Source organism: Vanacampus margaritifer, chromosome 10 (genome assembly GCF_051991255.1).
Source record: "Vanacampus margaritifer isolate UIUO_Vmar chromosome 10, RoL_Vmar_1.0, whole genome shotgun sequence".
Taxonomy (NCBI): Eukaryota; Metazoa; Chordata; class Actinopteri; order Syngnathiformes; family Syngnathidae; genus Vanacampus; species Vanacampus margaritifer.
Window position 1 is genome coordinate 15,220,609 of NC_135441.1, and position 26,123 is coordinate 15,246,731.

General features: G+C 39.5%; 2 protein-coding genes across 3 annotated transcripts in view; one reads left to right on the plus strand and one right to left on the minus strand.

The window, feature by feature from the left end:
- The window catches only part of dock2 (dedicator of cytokinesis 2), a 139,391-nt gene that overhangs the window by 85,675 nt on the left and 27,593 nt on the right, over nt 1-26,123 (plus strand). For both annotated transcript variants that reach the window (XM_077578871.1, XM_077578872.1), the window contains one exon: nt 792-887. In XM_077578871.1, coding sequence (XP_077434997.1) covers nt 792-887 — 96 coding nt within the window. The remainder of the gene's footprint in view (nt 1-791; nt 888-26,123) is intronic.
- On the minus strand, nt 266-25,783 carry insyn2b (inhibitory synaptic factor family member 2B). The gene is made up of 4 exons (XM_077578873.1): nt 25,642-25,783; nt 14,833-16,570; nt 11,081-11,155; nt 266-7,001 (listed from the first exon to the last, which is right to left on the minus strand). The coding sequence occupies exons 2-4, from the start codon at nt 16,305-16,307 to the stop codon at nt 6,818-6,820; spliced, it is 1,734 nt and encodes a 577-aa protein (XP_077434999.1). The 5' UTR covers nt 16,308-16,570; nt 25,642-25,783; the 3' UTR covers nt 266-6,817.

The following is a 26,123-nucleotide window of genomic DNA, read 5'->3' on the forward strand; positions in this document are numbered from 1 at the left end:
GTTTTGTTTTAAACTTTGTACGATAGCATCTGTTATTTTGGGATCTTGGCGCTTTGCTATTTTTGGTCCTCCCTCACGGTTTTCAGCATGGCTGATGAGCAAAGACACAGATTATGATAACAAGTTTTTATACAAGTAGAGACACACATTCTTAAGCAGAAACCATGAACTTCCCCGCATGTGGAACTACTAAATGATTATTTAATCATATTTTTGTTTTCCAAATTTTTGCAATTGCTATTCATAGCATATTCCCAGTGTTTGTTTGTATTTCTCATATTTTTCCTCGAAGCAATGGTGTTGCATCTCTAGCATTGCCTGGAGCAGTACTGGAAGGAAATGCAAACTTTGCCCCAATCTTTCTTCCTTTCTTACAATTTAATACTTCAATAACTATATAGCATTTCAGCTAAGGGGTTTGGGAATGACACTTCAGGAATATAGAATGAGAGGGAGCCTTGAATAGGCCTCATCTTTAAAGTGTCTCCAAAGGGAATACATTTGGTTTACATAAACATACACACACACACACACACACATGCATCTTCATCTGCATGTCAGAATCTCTTGCAATTCAAAAAAGTCCACTCGTAAAATAATTACATTTGACAGAGGCTCATTTTCTGCATGGTGAAGATTCTATCCTGTGTTGTTGTTTGTTTTGAATTGACCTTTGAAAACGTTGCTGGGCTGCATTTTCACAGTTGAGCGTCTTTACGTGAACCTGAGCTCCTTGTTTCTTGTTCATCCTCATCTGTATTTGTTTTTCTTTTGCCTGGCTCTGTTCTCAGGGGGAAACGTTTCAGCATATCCAAGACATTGTGGATTCTTTGCTCAGGATCATCAACCAAACAGTCATCACAATGGGCAGAGAGCATGCACTAATTGTAAGTACAGTACAGTCATTCATTGTATGTGCTATATTGTGCTAACTAACTAACAATAGTAATTGATTAGGTAACTTTGAGCAAACAAAGGAGATTCAGTACAAGAGTTCTATCCTAATATATACCAATACATTTCACAACAATGATAATGCTCACTTTTAATTGACCCTGTCGGAGGGGTGTTATTTTAACCATAACACTACACAAGGTGGCTTTGACACTGTTTATTTGTTAATGTTTCTCTGCTTAGCACTTTGTTAAACTTACCTTTGACACTTATCAGTGGTAGAAGCAACTTGGCAACAGCACTAGAGTTTTGACTAGTAGCTACTGTATACTGCAGTAAAAGTGCAGCAGTAGCTTGAACATGCTAGTTTGTGCGTCATTTTATTTATAAATGGTTTTAAGCATCTTAGGAACCATTTATATGGGTCCTTTATTGTGGCCTTGTGCACATTTAACACTATGCCGGTTATATTGTGTCGATTTTGTTGTGGTGCATACAACACCATTTAAAATTGTATTCTTGCCTTGCAATGCAAGTTTATTTTTATTCTGTGACCATGTTCATAACTCAAAACTCACCTTTACATAAAAATGCATGGAAATTCCTTTAATCTGTTCAACCCTTTCCTCCAAAAAAAAAAAAAAAAATTGTCAGTTAGTAAGGAAAACATTGCAAAAGAAAATCTGTTCTCATTTGCCTTACCTGGAAAATTAAAGAGTAAAGTAAAATTAAATTCAATCTAAAAATAAATAAGTAAATGGGCAGTTTGTTCATCGTGATAAATAGCAGTTATAACACAGTCATAAACAAACAAAGTAGAGTTTTCTAAGGCTATGTTCACAGGTCTTAATGCTTAATTCCGATGTTTTGGTGAAATCCGACTTTTTTGAGTAAGCATTCACATTACCTATTAATTGCAACCTCTGTCTGTGCTGTGTGGATGTAATGCGTCCCCAAAGTGACCCGCATGCGCAGAAGAGGCTACGACGTCACTCACAACGCTGTGTTTACGGAAGTAAATACGTATAGTCCAGCATGTCAGGGCCACGGACTTTTATAAGTCCTTCGTGGGGCTCATATTTTTACCATCTCATATCTACAGAGGAATGATGCAGGAGGCGGTAGAAATAATATTTTGCGAAAATGAGGCGAGCCTTTTTGAGGGCCTCATCTCACGGAGACCTCTCCTTTTTTATTTTTATTTTTTTATTATCCCTAACGATGACTTCACGTCATTGCCACACATCATAAATTAACCTAAATTACTAATATCACCACCACAAATGTCATCTGTATACTTCATGTTTCAAGTGGAATTAAATTAAAGTCAAATATAAAGTCACAACTGTTACTCGAAACAACTTTGCCGATTCACCTGCGTGACGTCTCCCGGACCTCGCGGATGCCTCAAGCATAAATAAAGCACATATTGGACTTTTGATGATGTCGAGGTCGGATATATGCAACTTAGCTGTCAGACGGTCACATTGCAAAAATTCGGATACGTATCCGATCTAGGACCACATATGAAAGGGGCCCAGGTCGCATATGAAAAAATTAGAATTGAGCCGTTCAGACTGGCATAAAAAAAGTCAGATACAGTTCGCAAAATCCGATCTAGGTCGCATTTGCCTCCAGCGTGAACGTAGCCTAAGTGACCCAGTAAGCTTACAGTAATAGTTGTCGGTGTAGAAAGAATATATGCCTGCGAGTATTGTTAGATTGTCCCTATATAATTTTTGCTGCATTGTTTGTGTTTGAATATCCTTTCATTGAAGCATTTTAACACAGCACATCAATGTTTGTTTGTTTTTTAGCCCATTTATTACGTTTGCCATTATGCATGAGCATTAGCCTCAAGGCATTAAAGGCAAAGTATGTGGTTGTTTTAATTCGACAAGATGTAATTCTCCTTGTTTAACGTTTAGTTTGACAGTAAACCTTAACTGGAAGTGGCTTTAAACAGCTTGAAGCCTCATTTTTGAAGCTTTATTCACTATTCCTAACTGCTGTTTGTCGTAAGTGAGCTGAGTTCACTGCCCGTGAAGTATGTCCGGTCACTCGTGTATCAAGGTTCCACTGTGTGCCTATTTTGTTGTTTACAGTATGCTATGCAGTGATGCACAGCATTCTTATATGGCAAACTACTACTATAATAATAGATACTAGTAAATAATTACAGTTTCAATCAAAACTTAACGTTATCATCTTTTGAACGTTTCTTGTATTGGTTTCATTAGACTGAGGAAGTGTACCTAATTTTGTGGCCCGTGACGGAGTGATTGATTTAACTGTTGCTAAATGTCATGTCTATGCAAATAATATGATAGTATATCAGACAAATTTATTGGCTCTTTGGGAGCTGTTTTGGAATAGCGCACTCGCAATTTATACAGTCCGAGCTCATGTTGAGTCAGCAATAGTGCGCCTTGTAGAAAATACACAATTTTATTGTACACATGGGAGGAATATGAGGAGAAGCATGGGCAACATTACGGGACAGCTTTGGAATAAAAACAACATTTCAAATAGATTGCTCCATTTCCGTGTGTAGTATCATCCAGCGTTGTAATAGTGGGCTACTTGTTAGCTTGTAGCTGAATGGGGTGCTTACAAGGTGAGAGGTTTGCATTGTTGCAACTGAATTGTCTTGGTTTGTGTGTGAGAGACTGTGTTACAAAGACAGCCATGTGTGTTTTTATATTACACAATTGGTTCACGTCTAACAATAAAACATCTGCAGCTGTATGAATTGTGTAACTGTCAACTCACCTGAATGGAATCCACTATGTCAACCTAACAAACAGACTTGTTTCACATTTTGATGAGATGTGGGTTTTATTTTGTCTTGTGGAAGCATCTTTATTGTAGTGTGAATACTCAGGCAGCAGCTTTAAGGCTATGTGTCAGATTTATACTCTATATTTTGAAATATCTGTTCATCTTGGCAGGCCACAACATCATTTTCATGTATCAAATGAGATCCCAGCTAAATTTTCTGCAGGCATAGAGTAAATAATGTTCAGTTTCGATTGAGACTGTCAGATATTTGCTATTTGTATCCCTGTACGACTGATGTCAGAGTTTGTTCTGCATTGCCGGCAGTAAGTTGGATTGTTTTCCAGAGAGGATTGGACTTCACCAAGGGTGTCTGGGCTCACCCTTTAAAGATAGGGAAAAAAGCTCGGTCACCCGGGGCGGCCTCAGAGTCGAGCCGCTGAAGAGCCAGATGAGGTGGCTCGGGCATCTGATCAAAATGCCTCCCTGATTAGGGGTTCTAGGCATGTCCCACCGGGAGGGTGACACGCTGGAGAGACTATTATGGCTCCCAAATGGCCTTGGAATGCCCCAGAATTCCCCCAGTAGAGTTGGACAAAGTAGTTGGGCAGAGGTAATTCTGGGCTTACCTACCCTTACCTGCCTAAACTGTTGGCCAACCTGGATATGTGGTTTAAAGATGGATGGATCTTCCTCAATGCATTATTGTGGTTGTATTTGTTACAGTATAGTGGTATTGCATTTCACCCTGCGGAAAGGTGTTTGTAATATTTTGGTCAAGTTCTTTAGCTATATTAAAAATCTATTAGACACAGCCCAGTCATCTGTCTATGAAAATCTCCATATAGTTAAAGTCTCTATGAAAATAAATATCTTATGGATGAAAGAAGACTGTTATTAACAATCCGGAAGAATTAAGATTACAATAAAAACAATTGAAAAGTGTATAACATGAGGCTTCAAAATTGTGAAAAATGAAACCATTCTCTCGACTCTCAAACCGCTGAATGCTCTAAAACTGCCTCTGCTCAAAACTTTCACTCAAATACCAGTACTAAGACCTAGAAAATGGATGATATTCATCTGGCATTTTTCTTATGCCTGCACATAACTTTATGTTTGAGTTGCATAAATATATACACACTCACGGCCTACAATGAGGCACTCTAAAACTGCCACGCCATCTGACTATCTGAAGGAAAGCTGTATTTTCGGGGTGTAGGCAGAGCTAGTAGCTAATTGTATGTTGCAATTGTTCAAAAATAACCGCTGATGCAATTGGAAGTGCTCAAGTTGTTATATAGTGAGGGAGGGGCATCACTTGGTCCTGTTTTAGACATGCCCAAAAAAAAAAAATAATAATCAGGAAAAGTGAAATGGTCAAAAATAGTTTAAGGCTATATCTCTGCATGTGTGTACTACATACAGACGCTCCCCTACTTACGAACATTCGAGTTACGAACAACGGTACATACGAACATTTCTGCGCGTACAGTATGTCGAAAAATGTTCGGAAAGAAATGCTGTAAGTTAGATTTTGTATTGCGCGTAGTGCTTCTTTCCGCCGCTAATACCGATGATTGGCGCTGTGAGAGCTCATTGGAGGCTGAGCAACGTGGCGAGGAGGAGGAGGAGGAAGAAACGCTCGTCCCCATGAAGCAGGAAATAACTTTTGAAGCCGATTCCAGCGACGACGAAGAATCTCTCATGATATAAAATCCTCCTCTTCCTCCTCCTCCATCATCTCCTTAAGCATCGAGTACATCTTCCAAAAGTAAGTTAAACTTCATTTTATTTCTTATTACGTACATGTACATACTGTGTGTGTGTCTTTCGCTCTCTCTCTCTAACATACGTAGTACAGTACTGTACGTATTCTCTCCATTTTATTAAAAGTTTTTTTCAGTACAAACCAATGCAGGTTACTTGTACAAGCCTTAAACATAATTATATAAACCTTCAATATACTTATATAGGCTTTAAACATAAATTATAATACAAAATATAGCACTGAAGCAATTTACGAACGATCGTCCGGAACGTAACTCGTTCGTAAGGTGGGGAGCGTCTGTATTTCTATCCTTGATAGTTTTCAGCAATGATCTTTAAACACTTTACAGGGTCTTTTCAGTAATGCCTCTCTGACAGTGGCAACAGAAATTGACATTATCATTCATGTTGTGGCCTCTGTGTACAGAATATTACAAATTACAAATTAGCCCAATCCAGAGTGTATTAGTCTGTAACCAATTGTATATATTGAATGGACGTTTTTGTTCTTATTTTGCTACTTTGGCCACAGATTGGCCTTAACTTTGCTGGCACATTTGTGACCATTTCATACAAACTAGCGACCAACAATGAAGACATAGCTGGTCTATGCATATGAAGCAACAGATTCACTCGTTGCATGTGTACGAGTCCTGATTGAATGTACTGTAAGTGAGAACACTTTGAAAGTTTGAGCCTGTGGTTTCCACTTTGAATGGGAATGCAGGATAGAATCAATCAGTCAGTGGGTCAGCGGTGACACAAATGTTAATAATGTGCGACAGCCTGTCAGTCTGTGATCAGCTGCTCCATCATCTTGTCTCTTAATGTATTCTCCATACACATTTCAAACACTTTGCTCTCTCCACCCAATAGGCTGTCCCCTTATTGCTCTATTGAGTTCCTCTGCTTGAGTTCCTCCACACGTCCTCACTGATGTTTCACTTATTGCTACATTCAACTTTAGAAACAGTGTACCAACATTAGGCTGTTAGCTTCCTGGGATCTTCTAAATTTTGGTTCTCCATCGTAATTAAGCCAAACGCCACATTGTGATTCATGCATGAATCCATTCCAAAAAAAAAAAACTTTTGATGCATCTTCCAGGACAAACACTTTGCCAAGTGGCAAACGCTCCATCTGTTTGCTACAGGCTATGTAATAGGAAGACAGGCTCCCCATTTGGACCACAAAATGAAAATGAATTAATAGGTCTGGTGTACAGTACATTGGAAGTTTAGCAGCTCCTTTAAACTTCACATTTTTATCCCATTCCAAGTTATTTTCCAAAGCCACAATTCCACAGTAAGATTCCCTTGCAGTGCAACATTCTGGACTCCACCACACTTATCCCTCAGAGGCTGCCGTGCTACTATCAGAGCCACCAGAAACATTTCTTGCGGAGTTTCTTGACGCGGGCTTTGGCGCTGGGCCGGCTAGCCTGGGAAGTGGCCACTGAGGCTTTGGTCAGAAGGGGTGCAGGCACATCATACTCTCCTTCCAGCGACTCCATCACCCCCTGATAGCGTCCCTCCTGCTGGCGGAAGTCGTGCTCCACACTGCAGAGAGAGAGGGAGAGAGTTGTGGTTAATGTGGACACGCAGCAGCGGCCGCAGTTTAGACGCAGGGTTAATGTTGCAAATCTAGTTGCATTTATTTTTTTATGTTAAGGCTCATATTTCAGACAGTCATGAGGACCATTTAACAAGTTATCGCAGACAAGAGAAGGATGGTGGAAATATCAATTTAAAGAGAAAAAACTCTGACACCTCGACGGATGCTTGTGAAAATGCATTAAAATCAAGATGTCAACTCTGTTCTTAACGCATGCATCTTCTGTATCTTTTGTCATGATCATAGCCTTCTTTATTTATCTCTTGAGATGAGTGGAGAATGAATCGTTGCGCTGGAAATAAAACGATCAGAGTGAAGTACACAAGCAAGGGATGTGGAAAATGTGGATGGTCTGTGTGATGTGTTCAAAGTAAAACCCTCCCGGCTTCCCCCCCCGCTACTACTCTTCCCAACCCAATCTCTCTGAAGTGTCCACTGCTGCAGGTCATTTTTTTGGAAGCTCCTCACACCTTTACTCACCGTGTAGTTTTAGTCAGTGTGTGTATGTGTACAACAAAAATGTAGATGAAGAATAAAAAAAAAAAAAAAACATTCATGGGAATATATTTTGAGTCTTTCTGCCAGTTTAACTCCCCCACAACTTTCCCACGCATACATCACTGCTTAAGGGACATTGATATATCTGTATATGAGGTGTGTCAAAAATGTTCCAAGACTGGTGTCTCAAAAGATGTATTTCAAAACCATTTCACCTGTCAACGTTATCATCCTGGAGTCTAACGCATTTCACCAGCCTTCTCTGCCACAACCTTGTCACGGCCACGTTTTCAAAATGCATCCCGTTGATTACCCTTTGATGTTGGGAAAGAGGGGGGGGGAAAAAATCACACGGAGTCAGGTAAGGTGAGTTGGGAGTTTGCTCCAGTGTGGCAATGTCCTTCTCAGCCAGGAACCGTCAGATGCTCAGGCCATTGTTAGCAGGTGCATTCTCATGGTGAAGTCATCATGAGTTTTTTCGCCTCTTGGCTTTGAAATAAAAGTCCTAGAACTTTTCTGACATAACTCACATTATACAATAACAATTGCAAAAAATGACCAGTTCCTTCACAATAATTCACATTGAGTGAACAACTTTTTGTCCTGTGTTCCAAAATGGCTTAGCAAAACTTAAACAAAACAAAAAAACAGTATTGGGGCAAATGTTCATTATGTTTAAACAAGAAAAAAAACCTCACATTTAATCAATTTAAAATGAGGTGAAAGATTACAAGCAATTATATAAATTTTATTTCACTATGATTGGTATTAAGAAAATATTAATTAAATGAGACCCTCAATAATTATACATTTAACATGAGTAGCTTTGAATAGATAACTAAAAAGTAATTAATTATAGCCTGAACAAAAATATTGAGTTGAAAAATATATACATTAAATAAATGTATATATACATTAAATGTGTAAATAGTACTAATAAAAATAATTGAATTACACATATCAATGATACATAAGTTAGTAATAATCATTTCTATACAATGAATGGAATCTAAATATTCTTTTTTCTCAGGAATACATTAACTATAGGAAAGAAATAGACGAAAATATAGAATTGGTCTCCTCCTTGTGCAGCTTTTACTCTTGCCAGAACTATAGTGTATCTGTGGGATTGTTTGTCCATTCATGAGAGGTCACTGACGTTGGACCTGGCTCACAATCTATTTGTTTTTGTTGGCATCAACACCAAACTCACCCAAGCATGATTTCATGGGACTTGCTTTGTTGGAATTGATTTCAACCGTTTGCAGACAGGTGGAAAGGTGAAATGGGGGCAAATTAAAGGTCTACGCTAACCCCTGATTGATTATTGGACTGATTTGTTTCAATGACTTTCCAACATGGTCATTTGCAGTCGCTGAGTGGTCGTGAGATGAGAGGGAGATTGCACAGAGACTCTGTTGGTGGAAGAAAAGAGAGCTTCCAGAGAGATGGAATTTTGAAAGCTATCTGCGCTTTGGTGAATCTGAGGTCAGCGCAGAGTGAACGAGGAAAGGAATGGCCTCAAAAGAGCTGTTAGAGGAGTTGGATAAGAGGCTGAGTGAGGGCCTCAGACGCTGCGAGAGAGAGGACAATGGAGAGAACTCTGCACACTGAATAACAGATCAAGGATGAAGGGAGGGAAAGGAGGGAGGGAGGTTTACAACCCTAATGGGTAAAGATAACTCCCATAAATAAAAGATGTCAGGATGATGCACCAGACTAGACATTGTCCATTAACTGTATACACATACATATTGTAGAACATGATACACCTTGTCTCTGTCACGGTCTACGTCTGTCTGACTTTCTTATTGTTGCCCTGCAATTGGCTGGCAACCAGTTCAGGGTGTACCCCGCCTACTGCCCGAAGCCAGCTGGGATAGGCTCCAGCAACCCCCGCGACCCTTGTGAGGAATAAGCGGTTAAGAAAATGGATGGATGGATGGATGGACTTTCTTATTGTGAGAATATATAAGAACATTTTAGACTTTGCTTCCACTTGCTGCATCTGCTATGACCCTTTGTCTTTGTCATTTCAATAACCCTATTAATGTTAAACATCTGACACAAGATGGCCAAGGTAGTTGAGGTGAAGGATCCGTACAAATGTGTGCGGTACATCTTCTTTGGAGTCAGAAGCCAAACTGTCACTTGGTCCTCATCATTTTTCAGTTTTTTTTCCCTTCCATTGTTTGGGTTCATTGTCCTCACATAACAGCAACACACTGATCCAATATGATTGAGATAAATGAGTAGTTAAAAGTCACCTCGGCCTTTTATTTACTGGTGACAATTTCTTCTTCTTTTTTTTTATCCAAACTTGAAAGTGTCAGGGATTAATTCCCTATATTACAGCCAAAACCCCTCTAACTTTGAATATTTGTTATGATATGCTCTGTTTTGTTATGAAATATATATTGAATTTCTGTTCCTCTCTGCCCATTTGAGCTATTCAAGCTCACAGATGAAAACAGAGGGGCTGTCAAAAGTTTATTCTTTTGTCTCCAATCACTGACTTTAATTAAGAACGGCAAAAGCAAAATAGCTTTGGGCAGCCAGCCTACATCAAAACCCAATTTTTAAAATCACAAATCATTAGAGTTGATGTTTCAATCCCCCACTTCCAAACTCTGCTGCTGACAGGAATTGCCTTTAAGCAATAGATGAATACATTATTGTACATTTGCAAAAAACATGAGCTGCCTACTGTATGTCTGACTTTTTCTTTGTGTGTTTATCATTCAGGATGCAAAAATCCCTCTGAGGAGTGCATGATTTTGTCTACTTTGTATTTGTACTTTGATCATGGCCTGCTTGCATAAATGAAATTGATAAATAGGAAATCTGTGACAAACAAAGCCAAGGCTTCTGTTTTGTGTGGTTATTAGCACCTGTGTTGTATTTTCATTTTTGCAGGGAATATTGTATTCCATTGGAGCTACGTGATAACGGCTTTTGGCAATGGGCACATGGATTCAGGCTACAACACATGACATGAAATGCAAATTAGGCTACTTTCACGGGATGAGAATTTGCATAATGATGGGAGGATTAAACAGGTATATGTTGTATGAGACAGTGAGAACACACACCCTTAAGCTGCACAGTATCTTGCAACGCTTTGACTTAGCAAGGTATTAAACCCGCACTACAAAAACAAGCACAACTGATCAGTTGTTGTGATGTGCTTACATCCACAGAACGTTGCTTTTTGTAAACAACTTGCCGAGAGCGCGCATCACATCACTCCGAATTTGATTTTAAACAATGAGAGATGACTTCATACATTTCATACATATAAAACTGTGATGGATTAAATAAGTACTGTTTGTAGTATCAGAAAGAGCAGAAAGGGCAAGTTCAGCAGAAGACCAGACTGAAGAGCTAATGAAAAATAAAACAAAAAGAATTGTATGATGAATTTGTTTTGAAGCCGGGAAAGCAAAGAGGGGAAAAAAAGGAACTTCAACATCAAAAGACATTATGTACCGTACTATGCACCCAGTTCATTAGCGTCTGTCGTTACCTGTAGATGATGCAGGCTGTCTTTTGGCAGGTGGAACAGTTGTTAATGTCCTGACCCGTTCTGTATGAGCTTCGACTGCAGCAACAACAAACAAGTGCATAACATATCAGGCAAAATCTGATTACATTCTTATTTTCTTGTGAATTTAATGTATATTCTTTTCTGAAAATACTGTTCCTTGTGAAAAAAAATCATATAATTTAATAGAAAATTCATACATAAGGGGTTAAATAAATTACACATGGAATGCCACTTAAAACATTATATACTGTATGATTCGTATAACTACAATAAATTCTACAAAAACAAATACCCAATTTTTCTCTATAGGCTAAGGTTGAAGTTAAATATTCCACACATCAATATATATATATATATATATATACATATATATATATATATACATATATATATATATATATATATATATATATATATATATATATATAGCGTTAGCGGCGGTGTTCACGGCGCTCATGAGGGGTGAAATAAAGAATATATATATATATATATATATATATATATATATATATATATATATATATATTATTTTTTTTTTTTTCAATAAAAGACACACATATACAATAGTAATATAAAAATAGCGTGTGTAATTGGTATAATTAGTCATTTTGCTTTCTTTTAGTTGTACTCTCATCATGTCACAACCTTCGTTGCGATCTCCACCCACTCAAACTTGCACACAGCTGGGTCTCTTTGTTGTAGGGACCAAAATAGCATTTGAGGTTTACCGACGCAATTGATCTCAGGATGTGAAATTGTTGAACAGGAGTGTTGTCCCGAATGTTTTCTTAAAGCCAGAGAAGGCATTTATGATTAGATCTTAATCTTCAAGACATGATGTGGTTATCCAACAGGTGCAACTTTGTCTAAAGAAATATGCCACCGCATTGTATTCAAACTTGTTGAAAGTTGAAAGTTTTAAGGAAAGTGAAACAAAAGAGATTATTGTTTACTGCTGGCCTGGCTGGTTTATTTATTATTTTGTTTATTGGTTAGTTAGAATTACATTTTATCCCTGGGCCATTAGGCTCTTAAATAATAACAAACTGCATCATTGAAGGATGTGAATGAAGGGTAGAAGCTTTAATGTGTTATATTTTGAATGTTAAATGTCTTCTAAGACAAAGAACCGTCCACTTGCCATCGATTTAATGCCCAGAGAAAATCGATGAATTTAGTTTCGTTCCGCTGTTTCTGCAACATTGGAAAGACCCTTCACCAAAATCCAAACTGGTGCTATCCCATCTGTCCGTAACACCCCTATCCAGTGACCAAAATGATTTTTTTTTTTCTCTGTCTGTCTGTCACTTCAGCAACACCAACTGCCTCCTGGCCCAGAATCAAATTGGTATGGCCCCATTGTCCATGAGTGATTCTCTAACAAAAAGACATAGATTTTTATTTGAGTTAAATCTTGGCGGAAGTCTGCTATTCTATTGATCTTCATGAAGGCAGATTTTTTTGTATAACTAATGGTGGTTGTTAAGATTTTGCAGAAGCAAAGTCAGTCTGAGGTAATTGGGAACATTTTAAATAGAGGGCTGGCACACAATGAAAGAACACTTTGTTTTCCTTTTCAATTGAAGTTTATTAAGACAACTGAAGTCTGTCAATAAAATAGCCGTTTTAATTAATTAAAGATAAATTTCAAGACTGCTATTGTATTTACCATTAACAAAAGCAAGACTTGATAGTTTATTTTAGCTGAGCACAGCAGCAGAAATCTCTTTGCTTTATCACAGTTTCCTTCTGTGGGCGGAACTCATGTTTGACCTTACTTGCGCATTTTTTATACTCATTCCCACATTCATCTTGACTTTTCCATCCTTAATTTTTCAACATTTATAACATGAGATATAAATGTCCATAATACTCAGCTATTCGCACGCATTGCGGGAGTGCCTGCACACTCCATTTAGGAGCCTTAAACATTTAATTGCATTTCACAAATGTAATCTGATAGGGATTAGCCTGCTGTGCGGGACATCTGCCTACCCTGAGAGGAGACGAGGGCACTCAAAGAGTTTAGGTGGACACGCTACATGGTGAAACTTGGCGATGGTTGCATGTGTTAAACAGACGTGCCAATGAAACAATTAGGTCTCTTTTTCTTGAGGGGAGATTAATTACCGGCTCAATGTAGTTGGGATGATATACTTACCTTATCATCAAATCAAATTCAACGCAAATGCTGTATATTCTGCCTTTAGAGAAACACAGTTTTGATTGGTACCTAAAATGCTTATTCTTGTTGTTGTAGTTAGAAAACATCAAACTTTTATTATGTTGGCTATCTTATTTATGAGCAAGGCACACTACTGTAAAATTCCAAGAATAATATGCATTTGTTTTTCTTTTCAAAAAATATGATCCCAATTCGAGGGGTGGTATAAAGCATGGGAGTTAACACGAGTCTGTGAAGTCCACTTCTTGATAACAGAAAAAATATACTGCATGGCCAAATGGCCATTTAGTAGAGGACAAACTACTTTTTAAGGTTGATTTTGGGGGCGGCGTATTATACACGGGTGCATATTATACATGAAATTTAATGGTGTTAGAAACAACCTTTTAGTTTGATGCGGTACAGGTGTGGTACGATATATCTTAAGTTTCCATAGACGATAGAGACTGCATCAACAGCATCTCTGCTGCCTGCAACTTAATGGCCCACTCCAGATTAAGATTTAATTAATTTTAGACATAATGAATCATAGTTGAGATACATTTTGACATTTTTGACAATCAATTCCACATGATGATATCTACAATATTATCAAGATTTTGAGTGCCATCCCGGAGACGGTAATAGCATGACCATGTATTTATCATATCATGTGAGATCAGCATTCATTAAGCAAGAGTGTTTAAAAACAAGTTAAATGTAAAGCTTGAGAAACATTGTGTAGGCTTAAGGAGAGCAATAAGGGTGAAAATGAGAGTGCACCAAGCTAGAAGGCGAAGAGGCAAACAGTAGGAAGCCATAGGAGATGAATCATAGCACATAACAATGTACTTGAGTGTTAGACAGGTTGTCAGGGTGGAAGCAGATGGCAGAAGGCGAGAAGGAAGAGACACGGGGGTTGTTAGTCAGAAACGTGATTAGGGTTGCAGAAAGAAAGATGAAGAAGCAGGGTAAGGAAGTACATACTGCGATTTATCTGTAGGTGTAAGTGGTACATAACTGGGTCAAAGAGAGAGAAAAGTAGGAAGCGTTTGGTCAATTAAACAAGGGCGGAGGCCAATTTGGATGTATGAAAGATTCAAGAATGAAGTTACTGGAGAGGAATCGGGGAAATGATTTTTCTCCCCTTTGGGTCAATACCTTCTCGTTTGGAAGAAATGGTGTTACCATGGTGACTACTCACCTTATAAGGTAGATGAGATATAAGAGTGAAGGATTTGCAAGGAACTGATTCAATGCCCTCAGGAATTGAGATAGGATTACACATATTTATACACTTTACATCGACTCTCCACAGGCTTGGCATTTCAAATTCATTACATTATATCCAATGTTTGAGAATATGTATTTACTCAATTTCAGCGCACCAGGTTTTTATTAGGAGGTAAGGGATTTATTAGGTGGACAACACAGCCATTGATCAATTCAATCAATCAGAGTGGAGGCTATTTTTTAATCAATTCCTGAATATAATACTCTCGGTGAGCTCATGAACTTTCTCTTTCTCTTAAAAAATGTAAACGTAAAGACCACCGCATTTCCTCACCCTTCGCTGAGGGCCTTGCTCTTCTCCAGGTCTAGGATGACATTGAGGAGCACCTTGATCTTCTCTTGATTAGACATAAGGTTCTCCTCCACATTCTGTAACTTGCTCTCCAGGCCGCGAGGTGCACTCCCAGCCAGTAGTCCCGCCGGAGCCCCGTTACATTGCGCCGATTTGTGTGTCTTGCAAGACTGAGTGTGGTCATCGAGAGATTTGCTCTTCTGTTTCGTGTAGTTCTTCAGTTTTGTCTCTTTGGAGGAGTTTGCTTTGGGACTGTTTATTGTCTGTTGTATGTTTTTGTTGGGCTCTATGAGGCTGGATGGTTTGGAGGCAGATTTGGGGGATTTTTTTGCAGGGACGACTGGAGGGGTGCTACATTTTGTATTTGTATGACCGGAAGGTTCTAGAGGTTTTGAGTTTAAATTTGTATGCTGACTTTTGTAATGCTTGTGTTTGTCTGATAAAAGTGGTTCTGTTACTTCTGTTTTAGTGGGCGATTTTGTTAGTGGTGCTTGTGGGCCAGTCCTGCTATGGTGCGTGTCAGCTGTTTGTGTGGCCGTGTCCTTGCAGTGTGGAAACTCCGCAGAGTGCGGCCTCTGCTGCTGATTCTTTGTTTTATTCTGAGTGGGCGCTGCACTGCTGGAGCTTGAACTGTGTGTTTTTGGTATTGTGTGTGACAACTGTGGAATTTTGCTGGTTTTAACTGGCGCGTCTTGGTTTTTAGCGTCCAAAGCCGCCTCCTTTCTCAAGTGGTTCTGAACGGCACCTTGCTTCCATGTAGAGTGAGGTAAAGTCTGGCTGGATGATATTTGAGGTGTGGCCCTCCTGCGACATGCGCCTGTGCACTGGGTAAGCTGTGACCGTTTCCGCCCGCATGTTCCACACAGCTGGGGCGAGGAGGTCATCGCCATCCGACAGGGCCGAGGCGGGGTGGCGTGAACGGTTGTGCAAACGCCCCCGGTCTTTGACACAGAACGATGTTGCTCCCCACGTAGAGACTGCACCCTTCTTTTCTCTTGGCTCTGTTCTTTGTCCTCTGGGGCCTCAGTGCAGACGCCTCCCAACATGTCAGAACCCACCACGCTGCCATTAGTGTACTTTGATATCCTTTTTCCTTTTGAGTCTGTTGGATTTGTCCGTATCATTTTGATCTGGCAATAAACGCCACTGCCCGACCCTTGTGACCCCATGTCATCCTGTGTCTGGTTGTTGATTTCGTTCTGTGACGTCTCCTTGGACAGCGGCAGACCGTTGCCGTCACACCTGATAACTCCTGCTGTTTCCATCCCACTTGTTGCCATGGTGAGGGTTCGCTGCGGGTTGGCCGCTTGGCTGACGTGTCGTTTGATGGAAGGGAGAGTCCGCAATCCAGGAGATGTCTGCACCCCGACACTGCACAGCGGGCCCCATCGTCCCACTGCCAGGGGAACCCCCAGTGCAGGCACAGGATTGGTCGGGTCGGCCACCCTCCTGCCCATGCTCCTCGGCAGGTTGCCTCAGCCCCCTGAGGAGCTGAAGGGGGAGGGGGCGAGCAGGGACATCAGTCGAAGTCAGCCGGATTACATCCAATCGAAAGTGGGTCAGGAAAGTGGTAGTGTGCTGAAATGTGACAGCTCGGCACTCAATAGTCACTATGATCCACTCAGTAGTTTAGCAACTTCCCTTTGTCAAGGTTTTTTTTTTTTTTTCCTGTGTCTGACCAATGACCCGCAGATGATGAGTTGGCAGTTGCTCTTTGCATCTGGAGAAAGAGAAAGACAGTGTTAGTAGGAAAATAATCACCCAGGCTTCCATGAAGATACAAACATTAGCACCATCTGTAAGCCTTAAACGTTGCCTCTGTGCTGGATCAATACAACTCTATCAAGCTCTTATTAGATCAGCAGGTGGGTGGCAGAAACAGATCTTTATCTCCTACAAGAACTAAAAAAAAAACAGTTCATTAGCTACACTTCCAAAAGGAATTGTATTTAAAATAATGTTCCTTTTCGAAGATACTTTCGATTGACGCTGTGCTTTCAATATTGTTAAACAAGGTAACTAAAGTATGAGAATCACTTCTGAAAAAAATGTATTGAAGCCATCTGCATTCAGGGTTTCCCCCAGAAAACTTACTAAGCAAGACTCTTAGCCTGACGGGGGAGGCAAGAAAAGCCTGGCGGCCCACCAGGCCGGTAAAACACTGGGGGAAACACTGCCATACATAAATGTAATCTAACCCCTTGTCCTCATTGAGGTTACAGGTAAACTGGAGCCTATGCTAGCTGATTTTGGGAGAGAGGCGGGGTACACCCCGGATTGGTCGCCAGTCAGTTACAGGACACTAACAACCATTCACACCTATGGACAGATTTGAGTCTTCAACTAACCAGAGGCAGATATGCTATCCACTAAATTGCCGTGCTGCCAGAAAAACATACTGTATTAAATGTGTTGAATTAAAATGAAACATTTGTGTGGATTAAGAATATGCATATTATTGCAAGAATTTAAAAAAAAATCATATTAGCTATTCTAACTATTGTTGTTCATGCCAATTATGGAACTCAAAGGTGCGTGTGTGAGTCAGCGTCGCACAGCTCTTCAGAAACATTGCTGCAATTGATCTTAATAGCTTGGCATTAATATGTTTGGCTCAGGGATCATAGCTAGCATCGAGTATTTAAAAAAGTTCACCATTCTAACTTTGGTTCCAAAAAACTCTTGACCACTGATTTTCAAAAAACCACAGTGAATAAAAGAAACAAAAATGGAAAATAAATTCCAGGTGATCATTTTTCCCTGCGAGTGAGATAAGTAAGCCAGACAATGTTTATGTATAAGATTGTGAGCTTGTTGACAGCAGGTGCTTCTGCATATTTAAGAAGAATGCGTGCTCCAGTTTCTGCTTTGGGATTCTGGCATAGTCAATTGAAGGCAATTTCACTTCATCTCATTTCCATCGGTTTGTTTCTCTAAACGGCGGTCACACCAAATACAATGTCACCAGCTGTTTATGTACAGCAAATCCTTAATCTCCCCCTCCGCCTTAACAGTGCTTGTCAGCACCCTTTAGTCTGGCAAATATTTTTCAAACTACCCATCCATTTTCAAAATTGCCTTTTCTCTCCAAGGTCATGGATGAGCTGGGGCCTAAATCTTGCTGACTTGGCCGAACATATATTTGCATTTTTTTTATTTTATTTTTTTAAAACTGTTTACAACCATTTATTTAGGTGTGATACACATTTAACTTTTTTGTGCAAGACATTTTAATTGATATTATTTTCCTATATTTAACTGCGGTGTTAACTGTATTTTACTGTTGGTCATTATTGTATTTGGAGAGCTAAGTGTTTTTTAATGTGGTAAATGGCGTAAAAAGATTCACTGATACACAGACATTTTAGAATCTGACTTTTGCTGACTCAATGGTCGGTATGTGTGTACACTGTTTCAGTATTCTTGACATCTCAATAGGAGCTACATTAAATGATGAATATAGACTTATGCCATCTAGTGGCAAGGAGTATTTTCTCACACATTTAAAGCAAGAAAACTCCGCTGTCTTTGTTGTGCTCAAGTGCAACTTACGACAACTGCCCCTTGCCACTGTTAATGTTGGTTCCCCTTTTCCAAATCTTTATCATGCTTTCAATTGCTGTTCACATGTTTTGATTCTCTCCCTTGCCTATGTCACCACTCTTTGTATTTCACCCACATCGCACCCCTGACTGTGAAAAATGAGCTGGGAGGAGAAGGGGAGGTAATGCTGTTGGCCGGGGGGATGATGAGGAGGCGACAAATGAGGAGCGCAAGGGTAACAGCAGCGCAGGGAGGCGCAAAGAAGTAGTGAGCAGCATAAGAGGCGAGAGAGCAGATGAAGAAGGATTGTGCATTAGATGAGAGTAATGTACGCATGTCAGGGGAAGAGATGGAAAGGCCAATTTTCCCAAGTTGAAATCTTCAAAAGTGGCAGAAAGAATCGTCTACAGACTAAAGAGAGGAAGAGAGGCGCTCCTAGAAATCAAAGCATGCCAGTAAATAAGGGAGATGTGTAATGCTGCACTTGCTGCTTGTGAGTAATCAATACACAATGCAAGTATGCTTGAGCATCTGTTATCAAACACACGCACACGCACGCATAACCTTTAAACACTACACTGAGTTTTGAGCAGCGTCGTTTTCGATTTACTGAAATGTGTTTCTACATGCTGTGAATTTAATTTGCCAGTTGGCATGTTTGAGCTTCTCACCAATTGTCTGCAGTGCAAGCAGGCCTGAGGTCTGTGTGAGCATATGTTCGCTTGCTTGCCTGTGTTTGTGTGGTCTCTCCATTATTACGTTGTGTAGACATTTGGCTTTTGGCAGACAACAAGCATGCAAGGATAAGCTTCCTTCAACGCATGAAGCAGACAACCAATCCACTGAACAATTTATTAGCATTGCGCAGAGTTTTGAATACGTATATAATTTGTTCTTTTCGTTTTCAATTGAAAATCGAAACACACAATGAGTGATTATTATTAGTATTTTAATGTAAAAAAAAAAAAAAGAAGTCTACATTGACAATATAGACGATGTGTTTATCAGGGCTGGGCAGAATTGAATTGAGAATGACCCCTAAATTTAAATCATTGAATTTGAATGTGAATTGTGGTGACAAACAGGAAGCAGAATTCCAATTCAAATTCAAATTGCAGAAATTGCAATTCAAAGAAATTCATAATGCAAAATAAAAGTATATTTCGCATTGAAGCTGCCTATACATAACATGAATTTCCAAAAAATATTATTGTAAAGACATTACTATTTACTACTATTGTTTACATTAAGTGTAGTAATTGATTTTTATTAACATTAAATTCCTACTCAGATAAAACTGTAACACATTGTTTGCCAATGTGTATTTTTATTTACTTGCAATTGACTTATTTTGTGAATTATTAATTCTGGTTTTGTATTTGTAGTTTACATGCTGAAGTGTTTTGTATACTTCGCATGTCATGAGCACAAAAGAGAGAGGTGTAACCGAGCGAGCTTGTTCGAGAAAGAGAGTTGAATAAAAAGGAGACAAGCTTGAATCCTGTCCTGCCGTGTCTGGTTTGTTTAGCAGGGAAGGCGGCAAAAAACATCAGAAACTTGAAACTATTAATAGCCCGCCTTTTACCCAGCCTCCGAAAACAACAGCAAGATCTTAGGGTTACAAAACCAAGGGTGAGAGTGGCCATTGGGAATGTCGGGCGTTTCCCGAACGGCCAGTCCTTTTTGTTTCCACCATAATGAATAGTTATCGGCCGGCTGCCGTGTGCACTCTCTTCCCCTGTCGACGAACGACGAAACCCTATCGCTGGATGTCGTCACTAACCCGGCAATAAAGACGAACCCAGATCTCCCTGTTCGGCGTGTTGGCGTAAAAGATTTGGCGCATGTCGTCCATCTAGCATAATTCAAATTCAATTCAACATCCTGTGGGGTGGAGACAATTCAAATTCAAATTAATCCACTAAATTGATTTTAATTTTGAAATTTTTAATTTTGCCTTACCCTGGTGTGTATAAGAATGTTTTTAAGTGCATAGCCACACGCTACTCTACACTCCTATGTCAGTTCAAGGTGAGGTCCATTATTCAACAGGCAATTGGCGTATGTGTGTAAGTTTGCGCTTGATTGAGATCCGCATTAGTGCCCTGTAATTACACCTTTCGCTTCTCCATCCTCAAACTCTCACCTCCAGAAGACAGTAAATACTTTTTGAGGTTCGTAGCATTTTGGGGAGTTTAGCCACATTGCTATTTTCCCGCAAAACATACACACAGATTTTGTTATGTATCATTTCATATTGACGATATTGATAAATACTTTATGCAGGGGGGTTGTATTACAAATTCAGGTTACTTCACCACTGTAAAAATGCCACTCTAAATCGTGAACTGCCTGTTTTTATATTTGGGTGTAAATAGTGCTTTTCAAGTTGCCTCTTGATTTAAAACAGAAGAGTTCTTTCTAAATATCAAGGGCCGTAGAAAGAGAAAATTAAGATACACCCCCATTGGCGATAACCTTGAGGGTCCTCTTCAAATGAATCCAAATAAGGCTGCAAGATTCTCACCAGAGATTTCTTTACATATTTATGAAAGGCAACAAGCACAAAGCCGAGACCTGATCCATGCACAGATCTTTGTCTGCCTGCAATTCTTTTCAAATACATTGAAGAGGGACGTGATGACTGTTTTGTTAACAAAGAAAAGCTCAGCTTTTTGTTGACAATACAATACATAACTATATGACCATGGATATTTAAACGTGTCTGGGAAAGTGCTAAGAAGACATTCTCTTTTATTTCTGATACTTTTGCAATTTTTACCCCTCTCCCATTAAATGGTATTCATTATTGCTGAGAATTGAATATTGTGATTCTGCAGATCCCATCTTTATCCTTTTCAACATTTCATCCAAAGTGTCATGATGTGACATTTATGCCTGCACCACAGAAAAAAGTACCGTAAGCAGCAACAACAAAACAAGCAGAAAACCAACCCAGCTGTTTTTGTCCCCGCTCCTTTTTGCTGCTAACTTTAATTGGATGCATCTGTAATTTTAAAGGACAATGCGCTTTAATCAGCTTCTCAGCTGAAGAGGCAGATGTCACCAGAGCTAATCTCCAAATCGTGCAAAAAGACAAACATGTCAGCCGGGCCGACCTAATTAAACATAAAAGTTCCCAGCAAAGCAGCACGTGACAGAATGAACTCTTTCTTCTTTTCTCCTTTTCAAATCTACTGGAAAGGTATAATATTCCACACACACGCGTTCCAAATTCATTGCAGTAATAGAAAATGTAATTTGAGGGTTCATGGTGAATTGACTTTCCAATTTTGTTCACTCTCTTTGTTTCACGAAACCGTCTTTTCCCAGGTAGGTCCTCTTTGTTACAGCTGTTAAGATGTTGTTGTTTTTGACATTCGTTTTTAGTTTGTGTAGTTTTTTTTTTTTTGTACTGCTTCTATGACTGCTGCTAGAGAACATTTGTGGTGGGATGTGACATGATTTAAGGAAGAAACTCCATTATTGGATCCTTATCAAGGTGGGGTTCACGGTTATAATTAAAAATAAATCTGTTTCATTTAGCACTTATCCTCCTTAGTGTCACGGGTGAGGTGAATCCTATCCCAGTTGACTGCGGGTGAGAGGCAGAGTACACACTGGACTGGTCGCCAGCCAATCACAGGGCTATAATTAAGTGTGAGATTTGATTAATATAATGCATTTCAAATTGAACCATGACAGAAGGGATAGGCAATTACGGGAGTAAGGGATAATAATCATGATTATTTTTGATTGATGTGGAAATCGCAATTAATAAACACAATCAGCCATTTCTAAATGTAGTATTTATTCAAAAATTACTGAACTACTAGTTCTACTACTACAAAAACACAACTTTAAATATAATTTAAACCCAGATAATAAATCAGAAACAAATAAAATGATATTAAAATAATGGCAATAAGAATACAATGAATACATATAAATATATGCCGTTCTTGTTGTGCACTCTTTGGCCTCTTAGGAGCAGTGTGGCACATGCATGGAGACAGTGACATTAAAATACAAAGAGTAGAAGAAGAAAGTTGTGATTGAACATTACTATTATAATATTGCCTCTCTGTATTTGTTACTGTAGCGTTTGTGTGTGAATATTTGTTATTCTAAGAAAAATCACTCCCAGAACTCAATGCTACTTTTCTATCAGCCAGTCAATAGGATTTCCCATTTATTGCTAGCATTAGCACTGGCGATGTTTCTTAAACAAATAAAATACAAGTAGATCTGGCTCTTTTACTTAAATTAATGTTGTATGTCAGGGAAGGCAGAATAACGTACACATTACATGCTTACAAGAAGTAACACGGTGCATTCAGTGCGTGTTCATAACAGGAATTTTGCATACACACAATGCTGTTCAGAACGTTCATCTTTTTTTTCATCATAAGGTTTTTATGATTGTGAAAAGCCAAAATCACAAGTAAAGTTCTCTTTTCTTTTTGGACAGCAAAGTTCCGACTGGGCTTAACATCCGCTGTTGTCAATTCAGGTGTGAATGTGTTTGTCAAAATGTGCATACCCAATGATTGACTGGTGACCGGTCCAGGACGCACCCCACCTCCAGCTCACCTGTGACCCGAATGAAGATGGGAGCCATGGATAGTGGCTAAATATATGACTCAAAGTTAGTTCAATTTCCAGTGGAAGGTCCTGTCATGTGTCTCATCAAGGGATTTCAGTCAGCATTTTTTTCAGCTTTCCCTTCTCTATGGCATACTAAACAGGATGTAATTCATATTGGCATGTCGTTCCAGTTAAAGCCCACACAAGAAGAAAAAGTATGCCTTCTTTTGATTTATGAGTGACACTTTGTATGAGTCATTAGCTACCTGTACAAGCAGAGAAGGGGTGAAATATTTAAGGGCAGCAAGTTATTGACAAATCCATCGACAATAGAATCGATTTGTGTTGCTATTGCTTGGGGTACGGTGGTTTAGTGTGGTCACTTGATCAAATGAGGATGATTAAGACTTACTGCCTTTGTTGAAGTTTACCTCTCTTCTTTTATTTCAACTCGTCTTTTACAGCACTAGCTCACACTAGTCCACGAGCATCCATTACTCAATTTTTTTTCTCCCACTCCATCATCTTATCATCGCTCTGACTTATCACACATCCTTTCTTCATGTTGCCTTCAACCTCTCCATCACGAACCTGACTATCTTCCTCATATCTCTTCATCCTGTTTCCCCGTTGGGGGAGTACAGTAGACGCTCAAAGTCGAAAGTTGAATTCCCGTGAGGTTATATGTTGACATGAAACGATTAACGTTTTGCCTTGTTTGGCTTTTCGTGCAAGAGGACCATCCTCAACAAGTAGAGAACTAAAATCAGATGCAGCCTATTAAAGATTATCCTCATAATTGACTTAAAACACCAATAATCGGGCATAATATGATTTTTTTTTTTGTTCTTCCCATCCTGTGGTGTTGCGTTAATATGGACGGACAGAGAGACGGACAGACGGTATATGATGCAGTATATATTCACAAATAATTAATAATAATAATAATAATAATATATTGTGCCATATTGTCTTACAACTTTTCCATTCTGTGTTGTTATTAGAATGTTACATTGTTGAAGGAAGGAATACCTGTTTGGATGTATTCAGTGTTTACAATAAAATAAAAGTGGCAAGAAAACTAATAGTTTGTTAGGAAAAATAAAGTGTGTTACACAATACAATACATTCCATCAATCAAGCCAAAATGTTTCAATGTTCCTTCTCTTGCAGCCAAAATCAGCCAAGGCCCGATTTTTGATTATGTCTTAAAGATTAGCTTGGCTAATTATCCTGCAGTGTAAGTAAGTCGTAAGTCCTTCTTTGTTTGTTGTCAACACCGGTCTGAGCCACACTCCATAATTGTGACATTAAACGGAAAATAGCCAGGTAGGAAGCAACCTGAAACTTGCTGTGTTGCCCAACACAAATAGAAAAGCAACTGGTTGTGTTGAGTGTTTGCATAACATGCCCCCAAGTTGTTTGCCACAATATAAACCATAAGGAAAGGAGTTATCACAAGTAACCTGATAAGCTAACAATTAGCCAAGATTCAGCTGCTTGTTCTTATTCTTTGCATTTACCGCAAGTCTGAATGCTCTGTGGCCTCATGCTGCCTCTAACAGGTCAGTCTTGGTACTACAACATCAAATTTTGGGAGAGGGGACTCACAGTTGTTGTGGAAATATGTGACAGGCACTGTCTTTTTTCCCCCTCATCATGTTTGGAGTCACTCACATGTTAAAAGTCGATTAATATCAGTTTGAGCGATACTTTATACTTTGTTTTACAGTTGTGTAACATTTTGGACAATAAAATACATCTGCTACGCCACTCACCTTGGCACTACATTTTTGTTAAACATTACTGGGTTTACAAAAGCTTTATCATGGTTATAATTTAACCCTACAACTAATTATTTCCATTTTGACAGTGGTAAAACCTCAGCAAATAGTAGGCCAAACAAAAAGATTACGATCAATTTTAGAGATTCCATTGTGCAGAAGTGTACCTGCTGGCACCCTCAATGGCATGTTTGCACCCTTGACACCTTTTAGGACCTTTAGGTCCACACAGTATCCAATAATTAGCCCCATAGGAGTTCCCAAGTGCAGAGTGTAACTTGAGGCACAGAAATGAACTGTGTCTGTACTCTTATTCCTGAAAATGCATGCAAGCTGACTTTGTGACTCTCATCTTTCCGCCTGCACTAAAGGGCCAGCATTAGTGTATGAGAGGAGGGTTATTGCCCAGCAATATAATCCCATATTAGAGCGATTGGCACATGGGCTTTTAATAGCAATCAGCTGAGCCGCTCTGCCTCTTTCACTCACACACGTAGTGGCAAACATCTGGAATTGAAGGGTGTAAAAAGTGTTAATTGTCACGAATGCAGAAACACACAAAGGTCATTTGGATGGATGGATGGATTTAGTCCCTGTCTCTGTGTAGTTGTTACTTCTCGAACAAAATCAAGCGCAAAGATGAACTGCCGCCACGTCTGCAGAGCTGTGCCGCAAAATGCGTTCTCAGTGGAGTTTGATGTTGTTTGCTTGTTTGTTTTAGCGGTCCATTAGTCCCGTTGGACCTCTGCTACCTGCTCGTATGTCCACAATGAGCTGAAAGTGCTCACCGCACACTAAGGTGGCTCCACAGAGGGTCGTAAGATTGTATTTCATTCTATTCTCACGTAAACACACATCCATACACACAGAGACTTACTTGATGTTTTCCTCGTCTTTTCTAGTCCCTTGATTGTCCCCCTCGTCTGTTTGCTCACATCTCTAATAATCCTTTAGTCCTCTGCGAGTCTTTCGCGCTCTCTTTTGCTCTCTCCTTCGCGTTCTGTTGCTCTTGATCCTCACATGCTTGCAGTGATCCTCCCTCCCCTCCCCTTTCACTCCTCTCTCTCTCTCTCTCTCTATCTCTTCATCTCTTCCTGCTCCTGTCTGCCACTCTACGGTCATCTTCATCTGCTCTTTGCTACAAATGCAGTCATCACTGCCTCGCTTAGTGTTTGTCCATCACTGTTGTCTCATGGATCATTACTCTTTAATCACTGTTTCACCTTCTTTAACAATTTAATTTCTTTGTTTCCCCTTTTAATCCCATGATGTGTCCCCGGCACTCACGTTTGTGTGTTGACCCTGGCATGGAGGAGGACCGAGTAAAAACTTTGGCAGCACAGACGTTCCTGCGGCCGT

What these genes read in the sequence shown, in the direction of transcription:
- insyn2b (XM_077578873.1), bottom strand. Translation starts at nt 16,307, where the DNA reads ATGGGCAGGAGGGTGGCCGACCCGACCAATCCTGTGCCTGCACTGGGG. An exon ending in AGCAAGGCCCTCAGCGAAGG is followed by an intron (nt 11,156 to 14,832) that starts GTGAGGAAATGC and finishes TTGTTGCTGCAG; the next exon opens with TCGAAGCTCATACAGAACGG. An exon ending in ACAGCCTGCATCATCTACAG is followed by an intron (nt 7,002 to 11,080) that starts GTAACGACAGAC and finishes CTCTCTCTGCAG; the next exon opens with TGTGGAGCACGACTTCCGCC.